The 27,381-nt window shown below is 40.0% G+C and overlaps 1 protein-coding gene across 3 annotated transcripts; it reads left to right on the top strand.

The window, feature by feature from the left end:
- Nucleotides 1-177: 177 nt before the first annotated feature.
- Nucleotides 178-24,021, top strand: NDUFA9 (NADH:ubiquinone oxidoreductase subunit A9). Of its 3 annotated transcripts, none has more exons than XM_074901843.1 (13): nt 178-290; nt 4,363-4,533; nt 5,337-5,434; nt 5,626-5,717; nt 8,697-8,838; nt 9,967-10,069; nt 10,721-10,788; nt 10,940-11,016; nt 15,668-15,763; nt 17,712-17,778; nt 20,298-20,479; nt 22,370-22,401; nt 22,498-24,021. In XM_074901843.1, the coding sequence occupies exons 1-11, from the start codon at nt 233-235 to the stop codon at nt 20,466-20,468; spliced, it is 1,143 nt and encodes a 380-aa protein (XP_074757944.1). In that variant the 5' UTR covers nt 178-232; the 3' UTR covers nt 20,469-20,479; nt 22,370-22,401; nt 22,498-24,021. The 3 variants fall into 3 exon arrangements, with proteins under 3 accessions (XP_074757944.1, XP_074757943.1, XP_074757942.1); XM_074901842.1 differs by having other exon boundaries at nt 22,493-24,021; XM_074901841.1 differs by lacking the exons at nt 22,370-22,401; nt 22,498-24,021 and having other exon boundaries at nt 20,298-20,578.
- The last annotated feature ends 3,360 nt before the right edge of the window (nt 24,022-27,381 follow it).

The following is a 27,381-nucleotide window of genomic DNA, read 5'->3' as shown; positions in this document are numbered from 1 at the left end:
CCCACCCGTCGGGCGGGGGCCGCACGTGCCGAGGCTCCGCCCCCCGCCCGGTCCCGCCTCCCGCGGGAGCGCTTGTCACGGCGCCGCGCATGCGCGCTGCGGGAGCCGGCTCTGCGCGTGCGCACTCCCCCCCACCCGCCCTCCCGGCGCTTCGCTCCTGCGCGCGCAGCGGGCGGAGAGGTTTGACCCCGTCCGCGCGCCGTCGGGCGCGGGGGTTTGTGGGTAACGCAAGATGGCGGCCGTGGCTCGCTGCTGCCGGCCTCCCCGCGGCCTCTTGTTGCCAAGGGCAGGTGAGTGTCACCGCCGCTGAGGGGCTGGTGCCGCGGCGCCGCTTCTCCCCGCGGGGAGCCGGGCTGCCGTCGCGCTCTCTGCTTGAGCCTGTACGGGGCTGCGCCTGCCCGCGGGCCTCCCTTCGCTCCCTGCGGCGCCCCCGCGGCAGGGCTGGGGGAGGAAGCTCCCAGGGCAGCGTCTGAAAGGCAGCTGGCTAAAATAACTCTTTGTAGCATAAGTGGTTGGTTTTCTGCCTTCCTCCTTTTTAGGGAACTCGGGTTTGTAGCTCAAAGGGCTGCATGGGATTGGCTCGGGCTACCGGTGTGGCTGTATGCTGGGCTGTCTCGTTGGGACTGTCACAATCTCAGGCGATGAAATGCTGCCCTGTAGGCTAAAAGTTTGGATCCTTTTACCATTTCTTAGGTGACCTTTGCGTTTTGGTCGTGGTCTATAAACCCCCTCAAGTACCAAAATTACATTTAAAGCTTGTCTTTGGGCCTTTGCCACCAAAACAGAACCGATATTTTGTTAAATTGATTGAGCTTGTGCTTCTCTGTTGAGTAAAATGGGAGATGGCAAACAGGTTTTGTTGGTTGATAAAGGTGAGGAAAAAATTGAACATACTTTAGTGAGAGCAGTGTGTTTTTTCAAGAAAAAGACGGTTCTGGCTTACTGCGAATATTAGAGGTTTAATTCAAGCCAGTGTTTATAAACTGCTTCGAATATGGATTGTAAAAATAAACTTCCAGTGACAAATAGATTAGGGTTAGTGGAGAAGATGATATCCTGTTTTCTGGGAAAGAATCCCTGTGCAGGGCTGTTACACAGAAGCACAAGAGCTTTAAACATTGCTGCTCTATCTGGAGATATTAACATGGGCTGTGAAAGCTGTCTGGCTCTGTTAAGTTATGTTCTCCAGAGTTACTAAATATTGCATTTTGATAGGGCTCCACACCGTGTGGAAGGTCCTTCACTGGCTGGGAATCTGTATATTGATCTCTAGCTTGCTTTTTTGAGTCTCATGGATACCACTAAATCTTAACTTTTTAAAATAATATAGTAGTAATTGGGCATGTAGCCATAGATGGTGCTAATTTGTGACAGATCTTGTACAGTTCTGGAACAAGAAAAGATGTACACCGCTAAAGACCTTGTGGTGTAAGGCAAGCACCGACAGGTGTATACAACCAGTGGGAGAAAACAAAACATTAATTGGGTGTTATACATTAGTGTGACAGTGATAGCATCATGAAGAGCCTGTCATTAATAGTTTTTGCAGAAACGACAGCAAAACCAACACAGCATTTGAAAGATGTGATGGAGGTTTGTTTTTTTCATATTAACTTTCTTGTCATTCTTACGTGGGTTGATGTGTTTAATAATACTTTTCAACAGGTGCTCATAGTGGACTGAAATCTGTTGCTTTTAGGTTTTATATTGTAAAGACTGAAATGTGTTCATGTCTAAAAGTAACAGAGGTAGCGTTAATTCTGTAAATATGAATGTTACGGGATTTTTTTAACAAACCTTTAGAAAGAGAAATGTATGTCAACAAAGTACTGAGGAATATAACATCAGCAAACTTTCTCTTTCACTTTCTTGGCATACCGTGTAGCTTTTTTGCATACTTGAAGGAATCCTGCTCATCATGAACAACCCAGTCATTTTTCAGTGCTTTTCCTAAAAAATAAATAACAAAACCCTAGTTATCAGAATACTACAAGAATGAAGGTAACGAGATCATCCAGCTGTCTCCTTCAGTGTTATCCTTTACACTTGCACTTTTACTGAGCTTGGTTAATCTCTACTCCAGGTACCTGTTACATACATACAGGCTTTATTCTGTACAGAGTATTTAGTATATATTGCTATTTTCATTTACGAGTTTATTCTGTTGCTGTTTAAAAGAATAAGGAAAGAAAGCAACACCCCTCCCCAAGAGTTTTGACCGTAAAAATGTAGGGTATGGTCTGTGTAGTCTGTGTCAGGTAACATTGTAGGGGTAGTGTGGTAATGTGTTTTAAGATGTGCAGTATTGGAAATCCATTGAAATTACTGTCTTCACCTTCACTGTAATTCTGCAGAAGTATACACAAAGATTTTAGAGGGCAATGTGAGATTAACTGGGTGACAGAAAAAGCCCACAGTGAAGTTAAGTGGTGAATATGGCAGTGATGAGTCGTCACATTCCTTAAAATTTCAGTTTGAGGTATTACAATTTTTAATATGAACATACTGTGTCACTTTTAAAACTGCATGTCAGGTTTTCAGGCACAGAATTGTGTATTTCAGTTAAACTCCGGCAGATCTTTGACAAGCAGGGTGATTTATTTTTTGTTTGAGGTTTTTTTGTGTGTGTTGTTTTTTTTTTTTTATTTTAATGAGTGCTTATCATAGAGTGTATTTTCCTTCTTTCTCATAGTTAGTCAGAAGGTCTCTGCCTCAGTAATGGAGAGGCCCTACATATTTGCCACTTTAAGACAGATACTCTGCCTACTTTAACTGTTGCTGAGCTTGGACCTATTTTGTAGGAGAGTTGCTTTTTAGGAATTCATATACCTACTTGAAGCTTGCATAGGTAATATCTTATTTTGTCCTATTTCTATCAGCCAATTTGGCGTATAGTTGCTAGACATAGTATATTTATTTGATAAATAAGTTTGATAAGTACAATTTTGATTAGTACAGTATTTGATACAAGTGTATCTGTGTGATTGCTTTATTTAGTTAAGTGGGTGTCAAACTACCTTTCAGGACAAAATTGGAGATATGCTATCTTTTATTATTCCATTTTGTGGGGTTTGGAGAGAGGAGGAGGGATAGACAGATTTTTTTTTTGGGGTAGAGAAACACCTCCTTCAGGCACTGAAATATTGCTGGCTTTTCTAGTTTGAAATGGCCAAACATACCATATCCTTTTGATCTATTTAACATCATGGCTACATCATCAGTGCTGCTTTAACTGGTAATACCTAACTGTACTGGGATGAAATGTACTCCTTCAGTGTACAGTTGGGACTTTTTGTTGTTTCTTAATGCATCTGTCATTCTGATATCAAATACTAATCTTGGTTTTGTTACGATTCTTGCTATTTAGATTTATATGGGGAATATTAAACTTGCTTATTCTTAGTCAGAAAATGTTTATGGCCACAATTTACTAGAAGTTGAAGGTCTGTTCCTAGGTTTCTGTTATATCCTCAGGCTAGTTTCCCAATGCCAGCGCTTACATTTTGCTCTTCTCAACAGCCAGATGTCTGCAATGTGTTTATGCAATCTATATTTCATCTGTTCCTTTCTTTTTGAGCATGGATGCGTAGTAACACTAAACATTTCTGATTTTAAAAATCTTTTACAAGCAGTTTACTTCTTGCTTTTGGCTAACTTGGTTGGAGAGGACATGTGTTTCTTCTTTTCAAACTCCCTGTTGGAGCTACCTTGTCAACTTATGTCAGTGTCCTAGTGACGTCCAATATCTGTGGCTTTTAAGTTTTCATAGCTCCTTGAGGAAAGGAACAGCTTTGAAGCAATATTCTATGCATCATGGATCTGGCTCTTTTGCCTCTCTTCATTTCCCTTCGCTCCAGAGCTATAATATAGGAGGATTGCTGCCTCTTCCAACATTTGGGTCTGCTATTTTTAGGCTGAGGTAAAAAAATCTGGTTAACTGCATCTAGAGTGATTCTGAGGTCTTTGTCCCGCACATCCCAGATCTGGGAGCAGGATGTGGATGTGCTTGGGTGGGACCTGTAGCAAGCATTCCTTATTTGTTTAACCTCTGTGCTTCACCCACCTTATACATCAAGTGCTAGCCATTTAAGCTTTACTTGCTGTTTAGGAACTGATAACCTTAGTCTGCTCCTTTTGTGTCTTAGTTTGGTCTTTGACTTTTATTAACAACTCCCTCAAGCCTCCTGTCCTCTGACCTATCCAGATGTCTCTGAAATAGCCTGTCAGGAGTCTTGATGTGGGAAATTTAGCTAAGGGAGATTAGAGAAAATAGATCTGTAATGAGAAAAATAACACTAACTATGGTTTGGGACTCCTAACTTTTAGCTTACATCACATGCTCTCTCTCATTTTGTGTTTTAGGCCCTGGCACTTCTGTGTTAGCTGCAGCACCATCTGTGTTGCAGCAGCACCGCCAAGTTCATCATGCCGTGATACCTCATGGAAGAAGTGGACGATCCTCTGTTAGTGGCATCGTGGCCACTGTCTTTGGGGCTACAGGTTTCCTAGGACGCTATGTTGTCAACCGTTTAGGTAATATGCCCCAGGAGTGCTAATTAAAACATTAATTGTTTAATGAAACTCTAGGGTTTTTTCCAGGTTGCAGGATAATCTATAAAACTCTGGCATTTTGGATCTTAAAAGTGCTTTGTATGATATTTTCATAGTGTTTGGTCAGCTAAAGTGCCAAGATGTGACAATTAGTAAAAACTGTTTTAATCTAGGAAATTTAGAATCTTTTGAAGATGGTTCAAGTCATTAAAATAAGTAATTCCCTTTCAAGTACTGTTTTTCAGTCTGTAAAATGCAGATCTGAGGAGAGGTACAGCATGGATTTGATTCTTCAGGTTTTGGCCTTATTAGGACATGTTACTAAAATGTTTGCAGGAGTTTGATTGGAATTCTTTAAAATTGCCCTTTTGAATAGAAGTTTTAGAAAATAACTCTTGCTTTTTTTTCCTTCTCCTTTCCATGCAACTTAAAAAATGCAAATATCCTTAGATGTGACACCTTTTTAGGTATCGTACTATGGTTATAGCACACAGAGCAATTTTTTTTGTTGTTGTTGTTCTTTGTTAACAAGCTTCTTGCAGGCTTCTGTATTTTGTCTTACAAGCCCAAATACTCAAATATGTCCCTGCTTAATAACTCCAGTGATGTAGGTTCAGAAACTTACTTCTACTTTTAGCTTTGCAGATAACTATCCAAGATATCTATATTTGTCGTGTTTTAGTGCCAGAGGAAAAAAAAAGGAAGTTTTGTATATTCAGAAGTTCATTTACTTAAAGTTATGTAGTACTTTGAGATAAATGAAACTTTATTTTTTGAACAATTAGGTCGCATTGGATCTCAAGTAATCATACCCTATCGCTGTGATCAGTATGACCTCATGTATCTGCGGCCGATGGGTGACCTGGGGCAACTTCTCTTCTTAGTAAGTCTTTTTCTTTGGCCTTAGATCAAATACAATACCATTGCTATACAAGGAAGTCTGTTAATCATTCTCAAAGTCAGAACTCCAACTATTGTTTAGCCTCTAAATGGAAATGGTGTGAAAGAGCTTTCTTTGATTATGCCTATTTACACATTATCTCATCTTTTTCCCATTTGATGTTCTGGTTACAGGAGTGGGACTGTAAGGACAAAGACTCTATCCGAAGAGCCGTGGAGCACAGCAATGTGGTCATTAATCTTGTTGGAAAGGAATGGGAGACAAAGTAATTTTCCTTTCTCTTTTTTTTTTTTTTTTTTTTTCCTATTTAGATAGATTTGCACCAGGTATTGGACATTGTAGCCATGTTTTACAGCATACATAAGGATGCAGTGATGCTGACATTATTCTTGACTTCTGTGAAAAGGCAAAACTGAAATTTTGCATATAAAACTTCTTCCATTTCTTTAAATGGTTAAATAGAGTCCTGGTTATGATCTGCTCTTAAAAAGTGCATTCTTTTGATAATTTTCTAGTGTACAACTTCTGTTCTCTCTGAGAACAGTTCAGTGTGTTGTTTTCATACACCATTCGTACAGATGTTTCATAGGTGTCTTCCTGTAGTTGACAAAGGCTCTCCACTTCCCGTAAACTCATATTTACATTATTAAGAAGTGGCGTAGTGATGGATTGTAGCCTACTAGAATAAGTTTCTCCCATTCTCTGGTAAACGTTAGTAAACAGGAATAGTTGATGGAGAGTTCCTAAGATTACAATTAATAACATCGTTCCGTGATAGAATTTTGGCACAGAGACTATTAGCTACATAAGCATTTTTTGCAATAATTAAAAAAAAAAATTAAAAAAAGTTCCTGTTTGAAATCCATTTTAAAAAATCTCACTTTTTTAAATTTTAAAAATACCTATAGGACTCTCATTTTTGTGTGTGTGCAATTATATCCACTTTATTTAAAGCCTTGTGCAGAATTGCCAGACAGAAACTCATTAGCTGTGTGATATGCCTTTATACGGTACACAGTCTTGCTATTATTGTGGACAGAAACAAATGTAGATATTAGTTTCATCTACATTTACAAGCCTAATGCCTTTGTTGCTCCTTTTGAACAGCCATTTGATGTTGAAATTGTAGAATTAGGAGTCAAATTGTATTAATAGAACTAGTGGTCTCAGATTGTACAGTTATTTTTCTTAAACTAGGTGCTTGCCAACAGGCATACCATTTCAGCTGTTTTTTTGTCTAGTCAAATATCAGACTTAGCTTCTGGGAGACACTTTGATGTCACATTCAAATTTGTAGAGGTACTTTCTTTTTCTCATAGTCACTTAGCAATTTGTCCCACTGTTGGAGTCTGTAACATAGTTTATTTGAGGAAAAGCCCACCAAACCTAAACTAACTTTGGTCTTGTGCATCTGACAAGGTTTTTGGTTCTTTTTATATCTTCAGAATTGAGGATATAGGTAAAAATGTGCAAACCAACCTGTCAGGATTGTTTTGCATTATTATTAAATTATGAGCATAAGAGTTCAAATGCTTATTGCTTTCAAAACAGAAGTAATTTCTTTGTAATGTAGAAGTGAGGGAAGAAAAGAAATCCTGTACAGTTGGCCCAAGGGCAATGTAAACTCTATTTATCTTTCAGGTACATGTTTCACATGTACTTCTACTTTAAAATTTCTGAACTTGTGTAAAAAGTATGCTTTATATAAGGGAGGGTTTCTTTGTTATTTGAGAGGAAGTGTGATGACAACAAGAAAAAGTGATCACAACAAGAAGAAGTTTCTTTCTAATTAAAACCCCCCAAACCTTGTCACTCTGTTCAGTTCTAACAGATTCAAAAGCAGAGGAGACTTGATACGTATTAAAGACTTTTGGATGTTCCAAAACTTACTTTGTGCAATTTGTATTGCACAGATGTTCTTACCATGTATTTTATACATGTTGGTATCACTGGTGGTGCTGGAACTTTGAGATACAATTCTATGGTCTGTTACACATGAGGTCAGACTAATCATTGTAATCATCCCAAAGTCTATGAAAAACTCACACAGGAAAAAAAAAAAAAGTAATGTTAGAAGTAGAGATCAGTCAAAAAAAAAAAAAGCCTGCCATTAAATACTTTCCTCCTTGCCTAGTACTAGTGTACAGTCTCATCTGTGTATATGATGTTGTTTAAAAACTCCATAGTTACAGGAGAGATGTTGTTCGTTCTTGTGTGTTTCTAAAATCTATTTTTGTGAGTAGAACAGGAGTGATGGTTCCCAGGATCAGATTAGTTATTGAAGGGTCAAAAATAACTTTTTATTTTTAAGGCTTTCTTTAGACTCCAGTGGGATCTGAAGAGCTGTGGGAGTAGATAAGGACAGAGGGAGAGAGGCATTTGGACGAGATGTTTGTTACCCAAAGCAAATGGAAAAGATGGAGCGGGGTGCTTGCAAGGACAATATAAAGACATGAGAAGCCAGTTCTCTTTCTTGCAGTCTTGGGATAGCTGGAAAGAATTTTGGGATTGTTGCCAGCCTATAGTGTCAGTTCTGCTTGGAGACAGAGCTTCTGTATTGTTCTTGATCAGATGCCAAACTAGATTAGAATTGAACCCCCTAATTTAGGCCCCTTGAATGCCATAAAGTGAGTGGAGTTGTTCTTTCTGCATACTTCGCCCTGAAGTCCCTTACAGCTACTATGAAGTGGTTCTGTTTTTTCAATGCAAGTTTTTCCATCTGCATAAGTACCTGTGTGTTTTTTGGTCTGTTTTTTTTTTTTTTTTTTTTTTTTCTACTTCCCCAGTACCTAGCATCAGCCTTAACTTAGGCTGCTCAAAATTTTTGAGCTGCTTTGTAGTGTAATTGAGTGCATCAAAACAAGTCAAATTTTGAGCAGGTGTTGAAATCTGAGCAAAGCTGTCTTTTTACAAGATGCAGCACTTCTCTTAAAATAATCTCGTTTCACTCGGGAAGAGTTTAAGATTGTCACAGACAAGTGAGCAAGAGGATTTTTGTCATACTGATTAATCTTAACAGGTGAAAAAGCAGACAGTACTAAAGCTGTGACTGAAACTTACTGTTGCATTTAATTTTCCACTAGTTTTTATCATATGAAGAGTCCCTCATGAAAGAAAGTTTGTTTTCTAGCATCAAGAGAGGTTTTTGAAATATATTCAGGGAATATGTAATGACTGCAGTTTGGTTGGTAGGTAGTCACTGTTGATTGCTCTTAAAGTAAAATTTGTTTTTGCTTTGTTGTAGAAACTTCAGTTTTGAAGATGAATTTGTAAATATTCCTAAAAGCATTGCGCGGATAACTAGGGAAGCTGGTGTGGAAACACTCATTCACGTCTCTCACCTGAATGCTAGCATGAAGAGTCCTTCCAAATACCTCAGGAGTAAAGTAAGTCTGGAATCCTTTTGAATATATTTTCTGAGAGCCTGCTTTTTGGTTTAGGCTTTTTTTTTCCCCAACTGGATCTGTTTGAAGGAAATCTGTGTATGAATTTACTATGGAATGTTTTCTGCAGCTGAGGAATTTCTGAGTTACTGTGCTTGTTGGAGCTAGAAATCCTCCTTAGTACTTCATGTGCTTTGAAGGGAAATAGATCTTGTATTCCTAAAAACCCTTTCTTCTTTGTATATCTTTGCATCTAAAATTACTGTCATTAAGAAAGAGGAACTAGTTTGACGGTTTGGGATCCAATATCAGGCCTAACATCTAAGGCTGGAGTGACCTAGCAAAGTAAGTAGTTGATGCCAAAATTAATGTTGCAAAGGCCTATCAGTATCATGATTACAGGCCCTTGGAGTGGGATTGTTACCTGCTCTTGTACAAAAAAAAATATGGTTTTGGTATCCTATTTTTTTTTCTTTACTAGGAGGTATAATTTTCTATTACTGACTTTGTTTGTTGTTTTAATATAGCTGTTGTCCCAGTTTCAGCTATTTTTGTTTTGTTTAAGCTCACTGTACTCTGCCTTGTCTTTAGTATAAAAACTTTTTAAAATCAGGGTTAAAATTTGGTCGCTCTCAATGTGTAACAACTCTATACAATAGTTAGGCCTTACTGTATTGGCCAGTCCCATGGGAAGAGTAGATACCTCCCACTGAAACTTCTTACTGTACTTAAGCAGTTCTTGGAGTGTTCTGGTAACATAGCAGGGGTTATGTAAATCCTTTGTTTTCTTCCAAGCTCTGGTCTGACATAAGCCAGAGAAGTACTTTAGGCTTCTTCTTTTTTGAACTTTGTCACTTTAAATTTGTGTCACTTCACTAGTAAGACTGTATTGTATCTCAAATAGGAGAAATTATCTAAATGTTTGTGACACTTCTGGGACGTTCTGTGAGACCTTTATCTTAGCATAGCATGTCAAAGATCAAATGGCTCAGATATAAATAATTTTTGTGCTACTGATGGTGTCATTTCTTTCAGTGCTATAGTCAGGATGTGTAAAGTTCTGAAAAAACATCTTCTTCTGGTCTGTTGAGATTGGATCTAATGAATGTGTTTATTTTAATTGAATGATAGGCTGTTGGAGAGAAAGCAGTGAGGGAAGAATTTCCAGATGCTATAATTTTGAAGCCCTCTGAGATGTTTGGGAGAGAGGACCAATTTCTCAATCATTATGCAAGTATGCACTCTTGAAATAATAAAACAATGTATGATCTGTATACCTGTCTGTAGAGAACAGAGGAAAAATGTGATTTGCTTTAGAAAAGCAGAGGTATGTTTTTATCAGAATTGTATTTTGGTAGCTGAAGATGTGTTATGGGAAACATAATATTCATCTCGTGACTGAATTATTTCTGAATCTAGTTATACTTCGATATTTTTTTATTTTTTTTTTTAATTTGGATTGTTCTGAGCTAAGGTCTGGTCATCTTAACCCTCAAAGTAGTTTACTCTGAAAGTATTTTTTTCAAGTTGGTAAGGCTCAAATGTAAAAATTGACCTGAGTTCTTATGGTCTCAGAAGCAACACCAAAGACTAATGTATTATCAACGAAATTGCTAGACAGAATAGAGTGGAATCTCTTTCTATCTTGCCAAGTTGAAATATCTCCCAACCACTTTAAGTAAATAGTAAATATAGCCTCGCCATCATTTTTAATAAAAAACCTAAATGTGTGTTGAAAAACCACACTACTGAAATTGAATGGTAATTCTTTCCAATTTTTTTAAAAATCAGTTTTCAGAAGAGATGCACACTCAGTATTGGTTATCTGCTTACTGAAAGGATTCACAGATTTTATTCTGAAGTTATGTATGTGTCTTTCTCTCAGACATGCGCTGGTTTGGTGGTGTGCCTCTTATTTCTCTGGGCAAAAAAACAGTGAAGCAACCAGTATATGTAAGTTTTCAATAAAACAAGACAATCCCAAATCCTCTCTGTGTATGTTAGGTTGGTTTATTCTTTTCCCCTTGTAAATCACTTCTGAAAGAGGAGTGTGTGCATGCATTCCTGTTTTCTGTTGGTAATTGTCTGAATTTGTTTCTCACAGGTGGTTGATGTAGCAAAGGCAATTATTAATGCAATTAAGGATCCTGATGCTAAAGGAAAAACATACGCCTTGGCTGGGTAGGTTACTTTTCTGATTCCAATTAACTCAAGTACTTCTTTTTGGTGTCATTTTTTGGCATGCTGCACAGTACATTTAATTTCTCCATCCATGCACACAGTTTGAGCTGCAATAAATTCCACCTCCTTTTTGGGAGGAAAAATGACTCAAGCTGTTATTGTGAGTACTCTGAAAATCCTAGTTTGGGCCCCATTGCATTTAATGTTATGTATGTGCACACAAAGAAATAGGCAAGTCTTGGGAAACATGCTAGACAACATAGATGGGGAGAAAATTCTGCTAAAACTGTGTGGAAACCACCTGGAATTAGAATGGCTAGAGACAGTGGATCTCTTGGAATATTTTGTGTACAAAAGTTCCGTAGGTCATCAGCATTAAGAATAAACATGACAAATGTCAGTGTAATGGGTCCATGTTTTGATAGTGTGACATAGCACTGGAACTGGTCTTCACCCAATATATGTGGTAAAAGGAACATTAGATTCTTTGATAGAGAAAATAATTGCTAATTAGTCGAGATACAAGTGATGCTGAACAGCTCTCTTTTTCCTGTTGCATGCGTATCTCTGTCTTTCGTGCCTTATACACTGAAAGTGTGCATAGCACCTGGATTTTGCAAAAGGCTTATCCGAGATTACATTGTTTCTTCCCCTGTTCATTTTGTGACTCAGTTGCAGTGACAGCTCTTTATTCCCCTAATGCAGAGAACATTGCTGGTTCATCTTTTACTCATGTGATGTCCCTTTCTTCAGTGCTGTAACTGAGCTGTTGAGGAAGATGTTACCCTGGCAGCTAGGCTGGCTGTGCTGTATGCTGGTGTTCTGGAAAAGGCAGCAAGCAGGTCTTCAACTTCTTTTGGATCATGCTGAAGAACTTCTCAAAAACTAGCAAAATAAGGGAAAGAAGCTAACAGTGGTCTGAAGGGACTACTGACAGCAACAATAAGGTTATTAAGTAACTCAAAGCTGCTTTCAGATCACTGGCATGATAAAGTGTCACAGTAAAGAACAAGTGGAAACAAATGCTAGACAGCCATTCAAAACTCTTTTTTTAATCACAAAGTAAAGATACATAGGTGTCAGATGGACACAACTAATGCAAAAGTACAAACTGTGACTGTGAGCGACTATTTTGTCTCTTGGGGGCAGACTTGAAGATGGATGTGCACCAAAGGTGCCTGTCTCAAAAGGGAATGATGCTTGTTTTTAGGTGCATCTCTTTCTCAGCAGAAGCAACTGCTCCAACTGCAGGAGAAATTGAGAATTACACACCAAATAGAACATTATTTGCAGCCAAATGGAAGGGCAATTGGCTAAACTTTGAATGCATTGTTACGGTTTCAAAGGCTCATTTTTTGGCAATTTACAGAAGGCCGGGAGGTCAGTGCCCAGGTTTCAGAGGCAGGAATTCCAGCAAAGATGCCAGGCTCTCACTGCAAGGAATACGTTTTCAGGCACCTAACAATGTCTGAAAAGACTTTGCATAAATGATGATCTAAACCAAAGATCCAAAACAGTGTTGAAAAACCAAAGGAACTCTGCAGCATAACCCTAGACTTATAGCTGTATGAGATGCTTTTTTATTCTTTTTAAAAGGAGTTACAGATTTGAGTTTAAATACTAATTTTGTAAAAGAGCATTCTATTTCTGTGGTTGTTTGTGGGGTTTTTGGTGTGAGTTGTTTGTTTTTTTTTTTTCCTTCTTGCTATATGGTAGAATAGTGTTTTAACTACGATAGTTAAGGGTGTTGTTGCTATTCCTGAATGGCTGAGTGTTTTTTTATGGTTCTTTACCTGTTCCTCTCTTTCCCCCATGGCATTTGTTTTGCTGTGCTTCATGCACTCATTAAATCTTCCATCCTGAATGCTAATGCTCTCTAGGGCTTGCTGTCTGCTAGTATTGTGATTAATGTAATGATACTTCAGTGTGATCCTATTCTTGGTGAAGTTTTATTGTTAATTTTTGCTAATTTGTAAAGGAACAAACAGTATTTATTTTCACATTTTTAAGTTTGGCTGTACTATACATACTTATGTGGTTCTTATGCAGCAGGAATAAAAGTTAAATTGGCTTATACTACCTTTGGATAGGCATGAGGATGTTAGTAAAAAACGCTCTAATAAGAAATGAAAACAGAGAGGTTTTATTTTCTCAGCTGAGTAAGTAAATTTGATACTACCACTTTTTGCTCTGTTCTCTTGTAAGTTCTATTAACAGAAGAAAACTAAATATCTTGGTTTTGGTGGTAGTCCTTTAGTTTAATTTGTTTAGTGTGATTTCAGAAATGCAGATTTCTCTCAGGTTCTATAATCCAGCCATCTGGATGAAGCTGATAAAGAGTTTTGGGTGCTAATTTCTAAATCCTCCCAAATATGCTGACCTACCTTTAAGTATATCCATTGGAATGTTTTGCCCTAATTTGTTTTTACAAACTAAAGTAGTAGCAATTTGGGGTTCTGTCTTTTTTTCCAACATTTATCAAAAAAATATGTTTGTGGTTATTACATTCCTGTTCTTTCTGAAGACCGTGTCAGTTGAAGGCTCAGTTTTCATGTGTGCAACCTCAGACCTTGACATTTTTGAGATTTTGGGTTTATCAACTGAAATTCATGTTCTTTGTATCAGAGTTCTGGATTTTTGGACTGCTTGAAGTTTTGTGTACTGAGACAGTTTTGGTCCTAGCATGAATTCTTTTTTTTTTTTTTTTTTGGGGGGGGGGGGGAGGGGTTTGATTCCAACAGTAATTCAGTGTCTCCTATTAAAAACAACAAAGCAACAACAAAACCCAACAAAAAAATGTGGGGGGGAGACTGAGGATGAAAAAAACCTACAGTCTTATTTTTAGGAGGCCCCTACCTGAAAGTAATCAGTCTCAAAATGATTATTGTGTCGCTGAGATCTTTGCCTTAGCTGAAAATTGTATAGCGAGTCGTTAGGAGACACACATTTTTGGTGTATTCATTGCTGCTTTGATCACGATCAGCAGGATGTAATTGTGAAGGCTGAAACACCAGTGACACACCAGTGCTCAGCAGTGTGCTCTTGTGTGGTGTTGTGAAGATTTTCAGAATGTTTGAGAGTACCGGCAAGTTGCCTTGAAAGCTTAGGGATATATCTGTTTAAGTCTGAACCATCTATAAAGAGATGAGTATTAAAATGCTAAGGCAAAGTCTGAACAAGAAAGGAATGGGAAGTCTCAATGGTATGTGTTTCTCTTAAACTACTGCAGATGTGCAGGAGACTGACTGCTTCCTTCCCTCCATCTGGAGAGGGGGAATGCATTCTTTTGGGGGAATTTACCTGGGTTTCTTCCTCTTGCTTTTGAACAGAACAGTCTGTTCTTAGTCAAGTAAAGGCAAGTGAATCAGTTTCCTTGCAGCCATTTGCTACCAAAGATGGGTTGTCTTGTTAACAAACCTGTCTGAATTTTACCATTTGCTTTCTGGCTCCCTTCTATTACAAACTGCCAAGTGGGCTTGTACAAATTCAGTCCTGTCACAGTGCTAAAAATCTTGTATTCAGAGTTTGAGTCAGCATGAAGGAGGCACATTAAAGGTGTGATTTAAAAGTACACAGAATGCACTTTATTCAGTATGACTGTGGTGGGTTAGCCTTGGCCAGCAGCCAGATGCCCACCCAGCTGCTCACTCCTCCTCCTCACAGGACAGACAGGGAAAATAGTATGAAAAGCTTATGGGTTGAGATAAAGACAGGGAGATTCCTTACCAGTTACAGTCATGGGCCAAACAGACTCAACTTGGGAAAAATTGATTTAATGTACTGTCAATTAAAATAAATTTGAATAGTGTGAAATAAAGGCAAAAATAATAAAACAACACCTTCTCCCCTCCACCCTTTTCCCAGGCTCATCTTCACTTCTTCACTCCCAACTCCTCTACCTCCTGCCACCTCAAGCAGTGCAGGAGGATGGGGAACAGCAGGTTATGGGGTCAGTCCATAACGGCTCCTCTCTGCCTCTCCTTCCACTTTTGCTCAGCTCCATCGTGGACCCTTCCACAGGCTGAGTTGTTCAGGAAAAACCTGCTCCAGCGTGGACTCCATGAACCACAGGGGAATCTCTGCTCGGGTGCCTGAACACCACCTCCTGCTCTCACCTTGGTGTCTGCAGGGCTGTTTCTCACAGTTTTTTTTCTTCACTCCTCTCTGCCTGTGTCTGGCAATTTTGCCCTTCCTTAAACATATTTTCCCAGAGGTGCCACCATCTTGTCTGGGGGGCTCAGCTGTGCCCTGCAGTGGGTCTGCTGGAGCTGACTGTGCCCAGCACGGGGCAGCCCCAACCCCTCTTTATAGGCTGCCCCTGCAGCCCTCCCTGCCAGCACATGGCCACCGGCATCCAACGCAGTGACGAAACAATTCTGCAATTTGTCACTTACACTCTTACTGTCGCTGATGTTGGATGATAACGTTTTTCTAACTTAATCCCTCTTTATTTCAAGCAGTACAGAATCTGGAGAGCCAAAATTTATTCTTCTCTTGTGAGGAAAATGACAGATCTGGCAAATCATTTAGACTGAAGAAAACAGGCCCTTGGTAGGCTTAGGGGTGGAGGGCTTTAAAATTTTTGTCACTTGCTGCTAATATTTAAATATACCTAGTTTACCTATAATGTTTGTTGCTTTTTTTTCCCCAGACCTAACCGGTACCTTCTGTATGACATGGTAGAATACATCTACGCAGTTGCCTTTCGAACCTTTCTTCCCTATCCACTTCCACGTCCTCTCTACCAGTAAGTGAGACCCTTTCTTCACTAAGAACTTGTGATCCATCAGGCGGCACAGAAGCATAAATAACCATTGCATTGGTTATTTAATATTGCCAGTTGTGACTTAACGTGGTAGGATTGTAGAAACTGGCTTTCCCTAGGTACTCATTGAAGGCTTTGAGTCTTCTGCTTAGGCACAGGCCTGCATTTGATGAGCTACGATATGAAATGTGTACTTGTAATAAACTTAACTATTTATTCCAGAGCGATTGAATGGTTTTGCTGAGTCAAGAAGTAGCAAGAGGTCCAAGGTAGAGACAGTAATGAATTAAATGAACTTTTAATAGTACCACAGGGAAAAATCTATGTGTATGTTGCTGACCATAGGCACTGACAGATTTTTCTGCAGCTGTTTAAGCTATTGCTGTTGTCAGCTGTCCTTCCAGTCTGGTGAGCACTGCTGCTCAGGAATGGGCAGAGTTGGGTAAGGGTGGGTCTGTGTATTGACTTTCTAGTTCAGTCTGTTGTATTGATTTGAGCCAGTCTTGGAGGTAAGTTTGTACTGAGATCTTGTCCTGGGAATTTGAGCGGTGCAGTTGTGAGCAAGCATTTCTACGATATGAGGGAAATAATATCTAGAAGATGGTAATAAATTGAGAGATAAGAAGGGAAAGGTGTAACATCACTTCAGTTGACTACGCTGGATGGGCTGCGAAGGCTCTGCCGTGCTGAGCTGCCTCTGCAGGTGTGTGTTTTGGCCTCAGGGCAAATCATAGAAGATGATTTGCTGAATTGCAGCTACTGAATAATACTCTATCACAAAGCGCAGTATAAATCTGAGCTTGGGCCAAGTCCTTAAGACATAACCACATCCTCTTGAAGACCTACCTCAAACAGCAAATGCCATTTCAGAAGTTGTTCTCAGCGTGGTTGAGATGTGTTAATATTTGGAGTGCTGGTCCTTCTCAATTTTACTACAATGCAAACTAATAAGGTAAAAAAGTCACCAGTGTTAGAACCCTCTTACCAGTCTGCTAATAGGACTTCACACTGTATTCATGTAACTGATGATGGGTAATGCTAGAACATCTTAAACTGTTGTGTCTGTTTCTGAATTGGCTGTAGAGGCATCAGGTTAACATGGCTCAGGTGACAAAGAGCAGCTTGTTAAAAAGTAACTGTGTGGGTGCTTATTAATTTTATTCACGTTTGCTGCAGCCCCTGTTATGCTTTTTTCTTTATGGGCTAAACTATGTAGTATTTAATATTTTTGAGAAAAGAGTCCATCTAAAAGGTGGATAAGCTTAGTGTGTTTATATGTAGTGACTTAGTAATGCCCTAGTCTGCCAGGTGAGCACTTCAGTAAGAGATTCTACCTTGAATACTGTTGGTCCTGAGACACTGAGCAAGAGCTGTAGTGTTTTCTCGGCCAGATTTTCTTTTTTTCAAGGAAAACTTCATTTCTGGAAACAGCAAATATACCAATCCTCATCCTTTTTATAGATGCAGATTGCTTCAGATTCCATCATCTTGTTTGTACTGCTGTTAACTCATTTAGTTGTCAGCAAGCATGTTTTTTCATGGAGACATTGGATCAAACTTCGTGACTAATGGGATTACTGCCTACATTACTAGGAAGCAGTTTGGAGGAAGGCAGGGGCAAGACTGAACCCTCTGGTGTGTAGGGAATTGGATGGATTTTTACTTCTAGATATCTGCTCCTCCATTCCCTTCCAAAGTAAAAGAATAGGAGATCAAATAATGAATTAGTAAATGACCAAACTTACCAGAAACATAACTAAGAACTTGCTGGCTGGCACATTTACTGCCTTAATGTATTCATAGCTTGCAAGAACAGCTACAGAAGAAGCTCTTGCCCACTGTCTATTAAGTGTGAAATTTTTTTACCAGTTGTTTTCTTCTGTGCGTCTGGATAATGACTATACTTTTGCAATACTCTTTCTGATTACAGTTTAGTTGCAAGATTCTTTGAGATTAGTCCATTTGAACCATGGTTAACGCGAGACAAAGTGGACCGGGTAAGTGTAGGAGAATCCACAAGTTCTTCCTGGGAAATGTTTCACTGTGTATTTGTATCTTGTCTTTGCACTGTGTATTTGTATCTTGTCTTTGTAGTTTTGCATTTAAGGAGTGCTGAAATGTGTGTACATCATGTGGTATAGTATTTCAGTCAGTCCAATGGCTAGAATTTGATTATAAAGAATAGCTTTCAGACTTTTCGGATACTACAAAAAAAAATTTAAAGATGTCTGTATACAACCTTCCTCAAAAATGGTTATGATTCCTGTCATACAATTGATGCTGTTCTGCAGTCTTGCTCTTTAACTGATCTGTCCAGACCTGTTATAGTGCCAGAGGGATACACTGTCAAAGCAGTCTGGAGGTTCCTCTGGAATGACTTAATAAGAGAGGGACTAACAAATTTTTTTTTTTAAAAGGCATCATTATGATCCAGTCTTTCCCCTAGCATTGATAGAGGAACAGTAATTAACATATTTCTCTAAATACATTTAAGAAAGTGATTGAAACAATTGGTGAGAGGGCTGTGTATCAAGAAGTAATGTGATGGGAGTGGGGAAAGGGATTAACCTTCTTAAGTGTTAACGATGGTCAAGGCTTCAGGCTTTGCTGTGCCCCCTCCCCCAAAACACATATCAAAGTCAAAGTAGAGATTAGATGTGCAGTGTGCACCTAAGTGATGGGCACAGGAGGTGTTCCCCACTTTTAGGTAACTAGTGAGTTTATGTACCTCTAGATGCATTAGAATCACTTACACCATCCAGATAATGGCATTTTTGACAACTCAAGTTGAACTGTCAGCACTAGATACAGCCCGAATTCTCACTTAACGTTTAGACTGCATTTCTCGTGAACATGTTGTAGCTTCATGTTTATTCCTAACTTCTCAGAGCGTCTAAGTGGGGGTGGAGAAATAACTTGCAAAAAACCAACTGCAAGTGAGGAAAAAGTAGGATTTAGCAAGTATTAATGTCAAAACTGTTGGCATATGTATAGGTTAGCAAAGATAGTCATGTACTCTTGACAGTCTCTAAGCTTGCTGCTCTCTGAAGGTATCACAACTATTTTGCAGAGTTGGAGTTTTAATACCTTTTGTTATGATGCAGCAGCCATAGCCTATTTTGACCTGATTGTCACCAAATTAATTTGAGATAGGAATCTACTGTGAATCTGGGAGAATTGGGTCCTATACTTAGAGCTGTTTGCTGCATAGCTGTAAGCAATTAATCTCTATGTTTACATTTCTCCATCTGTTAAATAAACTGGTTTCCTATTCTGTTTGGAAATAATTGTGAAAAACTGTGGACAGTATGGGTAATAAAGGAGGTAAGCTTATTCACATTCTAGTGTAAAACTGTTTTTTTTCTTTTCCCCCAAACCACTGAGTCATCCCACATACTAGAGAGAGTTGGCATGGTAGTTTTATTAGTTGTATTAGCTCAGTATGTAGATGCAACATCTGAAAACCTTACTTCTAGCTGCCTTTGTAGTTTATGGAGTTACATTTCATAAAACAACCCCGCACCAAATCGGTAAAGCTACTGAAATTCAGCTATAGCATGGGTGATGTGAGAGGGGAGTTTTTCCATGTCACTTCCGTGTCTGATTATTCCTGTTTCCCAGCTTTTCATCCTTAAGTAATCTACACAAAATTAGATGTGGTTGACTTAAAGACCTTTCAAGGAGTAATAGCATAAGAGAAATCCTCATTTTCTAAGATACAGGTTATTTGTGTTGCAAATATGGTAACAGAATTAAATATTTGTCCTGTACAGGACCCTGTTCTAAACCATAAATCGAGAAGAACAACCTTCCAGAGGTGATAATTTAACACGCGTTTTCTTGACAAAACAGAATGTATATAATTGAAATATGCCCTTACAAGTTTGGTTTAATTCCATGGTTGCAACGCAGTCATCTTCCTGATAATGTATACCTGATGGAGGAAAAAACGAAGATGTTTTCTGTATGTCTTACTGCTATTTATTCCTGAATCTAAATCTGAAGGACTTCTTGCCAGATGCAGAACATCTGTATCTCCTGTCAAAGTACACTGGGTACTCAATACCTTGTATAATTATGCCGTAGTTCTGTAGGGCCATATTGAATCTTCCTCCTAAGGAAAAAATATAGACAAAATGAGTCAATGAATTGGGACTGACACACAGTTGACTTGAGCCCACATTTGTGTCTGTATAGATCTTCAGACCTACTACAAGATACAGCTGTGTATTCTGTTGTGGGGTTCTTTCTTGGGGAAGCAGTCTTACGTCAGCAGCCTTGAAATTGTAGTAGAATCTCCCAAGAGGTGCCATTTGTAGAAAATTTTGAGACATAAAATGTTTCTAGTACTATGGATTTATGCAAGTTTGTTTCTGTAAAAGAAAAAAGGTGGCCTCAGGTATAAGTAGATAATACTTTTTTTTTAGTATGTGAATAATGACATTGGGTGTAATGCTGTTTATTTTATCAAATGAATTCCCTCTTCTCCCCTGTCCCCTCTCCCTTCTTGTTAAAGTTTCACACCACAGACATGACACTTCCCGACCTTCCTGGTTTCGAAGACCTGGGTATTCAACCAACACCTCTAGAACAAAAAGCAATTGAAGTTCTACGCCGTCACCGCAGATACCGCTGGTTGGATACTGAGCTGGAGGAAGCAAGACCACCTAAGACATGTCCTGTGTAACAGCTGATAAGGTGGTTACTTAATGCTCCTTAAACTGCCTTTGTTATGACCCAGTTTGTTTGGAGAGCTGTGTACATACTGAGTAAAATATATTAATCATGTAAACTATATTTCACCAGTGTTGTCTTTTTCAGTTATAGAAGACTGTCACTGAAATGCAATTTCTCTCTTTGAACGGTCACAAAAACAAATTACATACTGTTACTTAGCTGGTAAGCGTTAAAATATTTTGAAGGTTGGGACTAGAGGGAATGTGTCTTAACACCAGCCAGTTTCTCCCTTGCCCCTCGAGGCAAGTGTGTCACTGAACTTTAGTAAGTGCTCAACTGATCTGAAGAACGTTTCAGTTCAGGACTATGACTCCTAGAACATTTCCAGTAGGGATTGCTGGTCCTGCCACCTATTCAGATTATGAGGTCTCAGATAAAGACCCTTTTTTAAGTTTTTGACTCTTCTGAGCTTTGTTTTCTGCCCTGAGCACAACTATTATAGAAAATGCTAACCAAAATGACACAAGCAGTTTCTAAGGTCAAGGAACCTCAATCAGACATATAAACAAGTTACTGCGTGTCGCCTGATCTCTTGTGATAATTGTGTGCTGTGGCTCATAGACATGAGGAAATGTGTCATTTCTTCCATTTTTAAATGAGAAAGTCGATGCTCAAAGCTTTTATGTGCTGGGGCATTGTCTTTTGGTAAGAGGGATAATCTTTGCTTCAGGATTCAATACTTTTAATTGTTTCAAGATCAAAAAAAGGTCCATGTCTGAGTTTGATCAAGAACTTTTTGTTTCCCTATCCAAAGAATTGCTGGAGGCTTTTGGTTAAATTTTTCAGGGACATTGTTTGCTAGGGTGCATCTTAGAGCTGAGTTAGTCTGCTCACAGGGCTGAGAGCAGAGATCTAGATTTTCTGTATGCAGTGCAGTGTTCTGATGGCTTCAAGATGTGAAAGAAGGCAGTTCTTGACTCAAGGAGTGAGCTGCTAGTTCTGGGAGCAGGACAAATCACATGAACTAGGATGAGTGGAGATTGGTGGGGAAACTGGTGTTAAACTGGGGCTGAGAGGGGATAAAATGAGGGACAGAACATTTTGTGTTTTCACCTCCAAGCTTCCTACTACTTGCCTTTGGATGTGAAATCGGAGGGAAGGATCTGCAGCAAGTTGAACAAATGGGTATCAAAGGTAGAGGCCTAATAGAGGGGAAATATGAAGTGAAGAATGAGATGGAGTAGGTGATGGAAAAGGAGAGTAGGAAAGAGAGGACAGATTGAAAAGAACAAAAAGGTCAAGGTTAGGGAAAGCACAGAAGTCTCTTGGTTAAATCACACTGATTGCTGGCAAGACCAGAATCTCACTATTTCTGTATTATTGCCGAACTACGTGAAACTCCTGGGCAAAGTGTTTCCTAAATTTCAAGAGCTTCCACATTTTTCTCTTCCACATAAAACTCAGTGCTGCTAATGTGGATCTGTTAGGAAGAGGTAGGCTTTTGTGATAATATGAATTTTTGATCCTGCCTACTATGTATTCAGTTTGGCTCCCATGAATTGTTTGTTTTTCTTCTGATAACGTAAGTTTGTTTGTTTTAAAATAAACCTGCCAATCCAAACGTTCAAAAGCTAGGACAAACTAGAAGCGAAGTGCATATTGTTAATAATTTGATCGTTTTATTGTTTTTCTGACTACACTTTTTTCTATAAGACCCTAACTATAAATAAGTAGCCTCGTTAGTGCTCAATTAATATGTGTAGCCCTAATCTTGACTTATTGCATGCTATATTCACATCCTGCTCTGAAAACAGTAGTATTTCTGAGCTGTTTCACAAGTGCACATGAAGTACAGGGATTTGCAATTATCATGATAGTCCTGCGTGGCTAACCAGCAGTTTCCATTTTCAGATGGCAGACTGAGGCAGAAAAAGCCATTGAAGGTAATGCTGTAATGCTAGGTGCCAATTCTGGGATTGCTTAGAATAATGCAGTGATTTTAATTTTTTTTTTTTTTTTTTCCCCCCATTTAAGCACAGCTTTTCCAGTGGCTTCAGTTACACCACAGACCACTCCTACAGGATCATAATTCAGACAGCCATTAGATGGAGAACATGCAGGTGATGAACACCCGTGAAAAATTTGCTTTAAGCAGCCTGTTCCACATCAGGTAGTAATACTGGTAGAGTGGAGTATCCCATTAGTGCTCAGCTGCTGCTGCTGCAAGTTTTGTTTCCCACAATACTTTGCCTTACATAACACTTCTGTTTCCTACCTTGTAGAAACTACAGTGCGATTTCTCATTATTTATCCTTCCAAAGCAATTTCTTTAGGGGTCTTGAATGTTAGAAAAAAAGTCACTTATTTTGTAGTACAGTCCAGAATACAGAACTTCTATAAATCAGTTTCATCAGTGATTTTTATTCCTGCTCGTTTATCTATAAGGATCTTCTTTCTTATCCCTAGTTTCTCAGCTTGCAATAGTTTTTCAGCCAATCTGCAATTTGTGAAGCACTGAAGATCCTTTAAACGTGCGGTCTCGGGGCTCTTGCTAAAAACACCGTTGTGGAGGAAAGGAGGGGCTGTTGTTTTGCATCTTCCCCACAAGAGGTCAGTGGTGGAGCAGAAAGTGGCAACGGTCTTTAAGCTTTCTGGGTGCCTCTCCTTGCAACCTGTCTCCTGCTCAGACTTTACTGTTTCTCATCTCTGTTCCTTGCCTGCATGCAGCCAGAAGGCTTGTCCAGAAAGGGATTTTTCAGCTCAACAAATTTAGGTAGAGTGGCATAATAGTACATGGCACTGGTACCATCTGTGGCTGAAAGGGAACCTGTGTTGGTCCTTTCCCAGCATGTAGTTTTCTAAGCTGTAGCCCACCTTCAGCCTGCTCGAGAGGGTCTTATGAGAAAGTAGACCCTTGGCAGCATCTCTCTATGGACTAGGTGAATTATTTGCATGGCTGCGTTGAGTATGTGTGCAAACCATACAGAAAACATTCCTATTGCCAAAGTAGTATTTTGTTGGTGCTTTTAACCAAACATTGGGTATTTAAAAAATAAATATTTAAAAATGCACAGTATTTATGATAGATACTATTGTACTAGTACTATTAAGGTAATCCTATGCATTTACAGTGCACAGTATGGAACTTGTGGTTTAACCGTGATATGTGCTCTCTGCTCCCTCCAGTTCTTTTTTTTTTTTTTTTTTTAATGACTCTGAAATGGGCTGTGCACTAGTATCAGCATAATATTTCAGATGTTGTCTGAGCAGAGTTTATAGCCAACAGACTTACCTTCCTGTGTGTGGTTGCATGTGAACCCTGGACTGCCCTGCCTTTTCTTCCTGGCATTTCACACTAGTTAATTTGATGGGAGTTGTTCATTTCCTGTTACACTGTTTACTGGATTTCACAATACAGACTGCCGTGTCCTTGCTATCTTAGTTTTTAATTTCCCAAGATGAATCTCATTGTGTCATTTTTTTCTAACCCTGTTTCTGTCCAGAGGTCCTTTATTTTTCTCTTTCCCGATTTCCATAAAATTTCAACATAAGCATAACCTGTATGTTTCATGAAAATACTTTTGTCTTCTCTTTGTAAGTGCTCATGGAAAAAGTAAAATTGAATTTTTTTTTTTTTTTCAAGACAATCAATCTAATGTGATGCTGGGATTCATCTTTTTATTTCTGCTTCCCTGTTCCTGACTGTCCCCTCCCCAGAAAAACCCCAAACAATACAAAAAAAAGGTTCTGAAAGTCTAATAGAAGCAGGAGTATCTAAGCACACTGTCTTTTTTGCATCAGGAATAAAACCTCAGATTAATTACCATTATTCCTTTCCATTTGAAGATCAGCTTTTTAACATTATGAATCAACCTTATCAGCCCATCTCAGTTGTGTATTCTTGAAGCTGTCAAAACCCTAACCAAAACAAGTTACTCCCTTGCATATTTTTTTCTCTGCATCATTATTTATTCCTTTGTATCATTAATGAAATACAGGGCATCTATTTTTCTGGCTTGGTTGGAGTCACTGAGGAGTAGGAGGTGCAGTGTTTTGCGTATGGAGTTACCTCTCTGTTATTGTGAAAGACCAGTTGTCAGGTTCTCCTCGGGTCTTGGAAGTAAGTGAAAGGCCAGAGAGCTATTGGTGGCACACCGCACTGGGTTTGCATGGCGAGGATTTGGGGAGTTGGGGTGGCTTCTGTGAGAAGCTGCTGGAAGCTTCCCCTGTGTCTGAATGAGCCAGTGCCAGCCGGCTCCAAGTCAGACCCACCGCTGGCCAAGGCCGAGCCCCGCAGCGATGGCAGTAGTGCCTGGGTCATAACCTTTCAGAGGGGGAAAAAGTTACTGCACAGTAGCAACTGCACCCGGAAGAGGGTGAGAATATATGAAAGAAACAACTCTGCAGACGCCAAGGGCAGTGCAGAAGGAGGGGGAGGAGATGCTCCAGGTGCCGGAGCAGAGATTCCCCTGCAGCCTGTGGTGAAGACCATGGTGAGGCAGCTGTGCCTGCACCCATGGAAGTCTATGGGGAGCAGTTCTCCACCTGCAGCCCGGGGAGGACCCTACTCCAGAGCAGGGGGATGCCCCGAAGGAGGCTGTGACCCCATGGGAAACCCACGCTGGAGCAGTTCGTGAAGAGCTACAGTCTGTGGGAAGGACTCACATTGGAGAAGTTCATGGAGGACTGTCTGCTGTGGGAGGGACCCCACGCTGGAGCAGGGGAAGGGTGTGAGGAGTCCTGCCCTTGAGGAGGAAGGAGCGGCAGAGACAACGGGTGATGAACTGACCACAACCCCCATTCCCTGTCCCTCTCTGCCACTGGAGGGGAGAAGGTAGAGAAAAATCAGGAGTAAAGTTAAGCCTAAGGAGAAGGGGGGGGGAAGTGTCTTTAAGATTTGATTTTATTTATCATTATCTTATTCTGATTTGATTAGTAATAAATTAATTTTTCCCAAGTTGAATCTGTTCTGCTGTGACAGTAACTGGTGAATGATCTGTCCCCGTTCTTATCTTGACCCACAAGTGTTTTGTTATATCTTCTCTCCCCTGTCCAGCTGAGGAGGGGAGTGATAAAGTGGCTTTAGGGGGCACCTGACATCCAGCCAGGGTCAACCCACCACACACACCTCCCCTCCCCTGCATGCTGACCAGAACACACTGGGCTTGAGTTATTCCCACGGGGAAACGTTCCTGGTAAGTCTTACTCCACAAACCGTGGCAGGTGTTGTGTGGGAAAGTCCTAGATGGTGCAGGCAGGAATACGTGAACAATTACAGTGTTGGCAATGATGGGGAAATTAATTACTTTTTTTTTTTTTTCCTCAGTGAAGGTTTATTTGCTGGTGTGGTTGTATCCCATGACTTTTCTCTACCATGCACTTTTTGGTCTTGGCCAACAGCATGCTTTGACAAGAGCAACTTGTCTATTTTGGCAATAGAGGGTCTGTGTTCCCTGCTTTAAAACTCTTGAGTTTGCTTGTCTCAAGAGTATCCCTGCACCTGGCTATTGCAGACTGACTGACTGGAGGAAATGCCCCTCAGTTTCTGGTCCCTGGCCAAAGCTGTCTGTACTATCCAGTAGAGAACCCAGACCTGTCAGAGCAGAAACCCAGTGCTCTAAATGGTTGCTTGGTGTGTCCAGCTGCCTGCAGCTGAGGAGCCTGTCCAGTGTGGTCAGGTGCAGCTGTCAGGAAGGTTGAGAGCAAAGGTGACTACAAGCTCCTTGGAGAAGCCCTACTTGGTGGTAAGGGAGTCACATGGGTGGAGAGGAGTCAGCACAGTGTTGGAAGCTCTGTGAAGCTACTATCACCTTTGCAAGCTACTCCTGGAGCTTCTTCATCACTTCAGCCAGCAGCGCACATGGTAAGTCAGTCTTTTGACTCTTCGCTATGTAAAAAATTTGCCACGGGTGTTAAAGAATCAAGGTTGTCCAAACTTCCTTGGCTTGGAGTGTTTTGTAAACAGGAGATTCACCGAGCAGCTGAAGGTTTCTAGCCTAAAGGAATATAGTTTCTTCTGTATTTGTCTTGTGTTTGGTTTCTCAGGTGTCTAACAGGGCATCAACACTTCATTTTGTTCCTGTTACAGTGTTTGTGGCATCTCTGTGCCATTGAATTAACTGGTGTGTAAGGCTTAGACTTATGCTACAGTCTTTCTGCAAGTGGGTAGATGGCAGGGTCTCTTCTCTGTGAAGTTGCCTACTGTCTTTGGCCAACAGGATCGGGACTTACTAGGGGAAGGATGGATAAATAGGAACACATACACATTCTACAGATACAATTTTCTTAGGAACTCCACCTCAAACAGATACTGGTGCAACTTAAAATAAAGCCGTCTGCCACTGCATTCAGTGAGGTGCTGAAGGCTGAGGCCATCCTGGGCAAAATACAGGGTTGTGTTCCAGGAAAGTGTTAAACAGAGCAGTAACTTGTCATAGTGACAGAACTGAGTGAAAATGAAAGCAAAGGGCATTTGCTTGTTTCCAATTTTGCCAGCATGATCCTTACTTGTTTCTCATATGTACACTCCTGTGCTGTATGGCTTTTGGTTGGTTTTGGATAGGAAAGAGCTATCAATTTGTGATTAAACTCCAGGTCACCAGTTCATTGCCAAGACTTGATTTTACTCACTCTGGTCATTCCAGTTGTTGGCACCACAGCCACACAGTCCCTCTGATCTGTAATCTCCAGTTGCTGGCACTTAGACCTCAGGCACACAAATGCACACGGAACAGAGAGTCCCTCACCCAGGAATATGCTTAGAAACGGAGTTTAATAAGAAGACAGGACAGATCAGGTGCAGGGCATGGCCAGACAAGCATATGGACCAGCCACTCATGTTTGTTCCTCCCCAAACCACCTTATTTTCTTTTTCTTGCCTTTAGTTTCTTTCCTAAGCATCATAACAAGCCTTAGACAATCCC

The sequence above is a fragment of the Athene noctua genome, chromosome 3 (genome assembly GCF_965140245.1).
Source record: "Athene noctua chromosome 3, bAthNoc1.hap1.1, whole genome shotgun sequence".
NCBI classification, from domain to species: domain Eukaryota; kingdom Metazoa; phylum Chordata; class Aves; order Strigiformes; family Strigidae; genus Athene; species Athene noctua.
The sequence above is the reverse complement of the archived record's forward strand: the minus strand, read 5'-3'. Positions and strand labels throughout refer to the sequence as shown.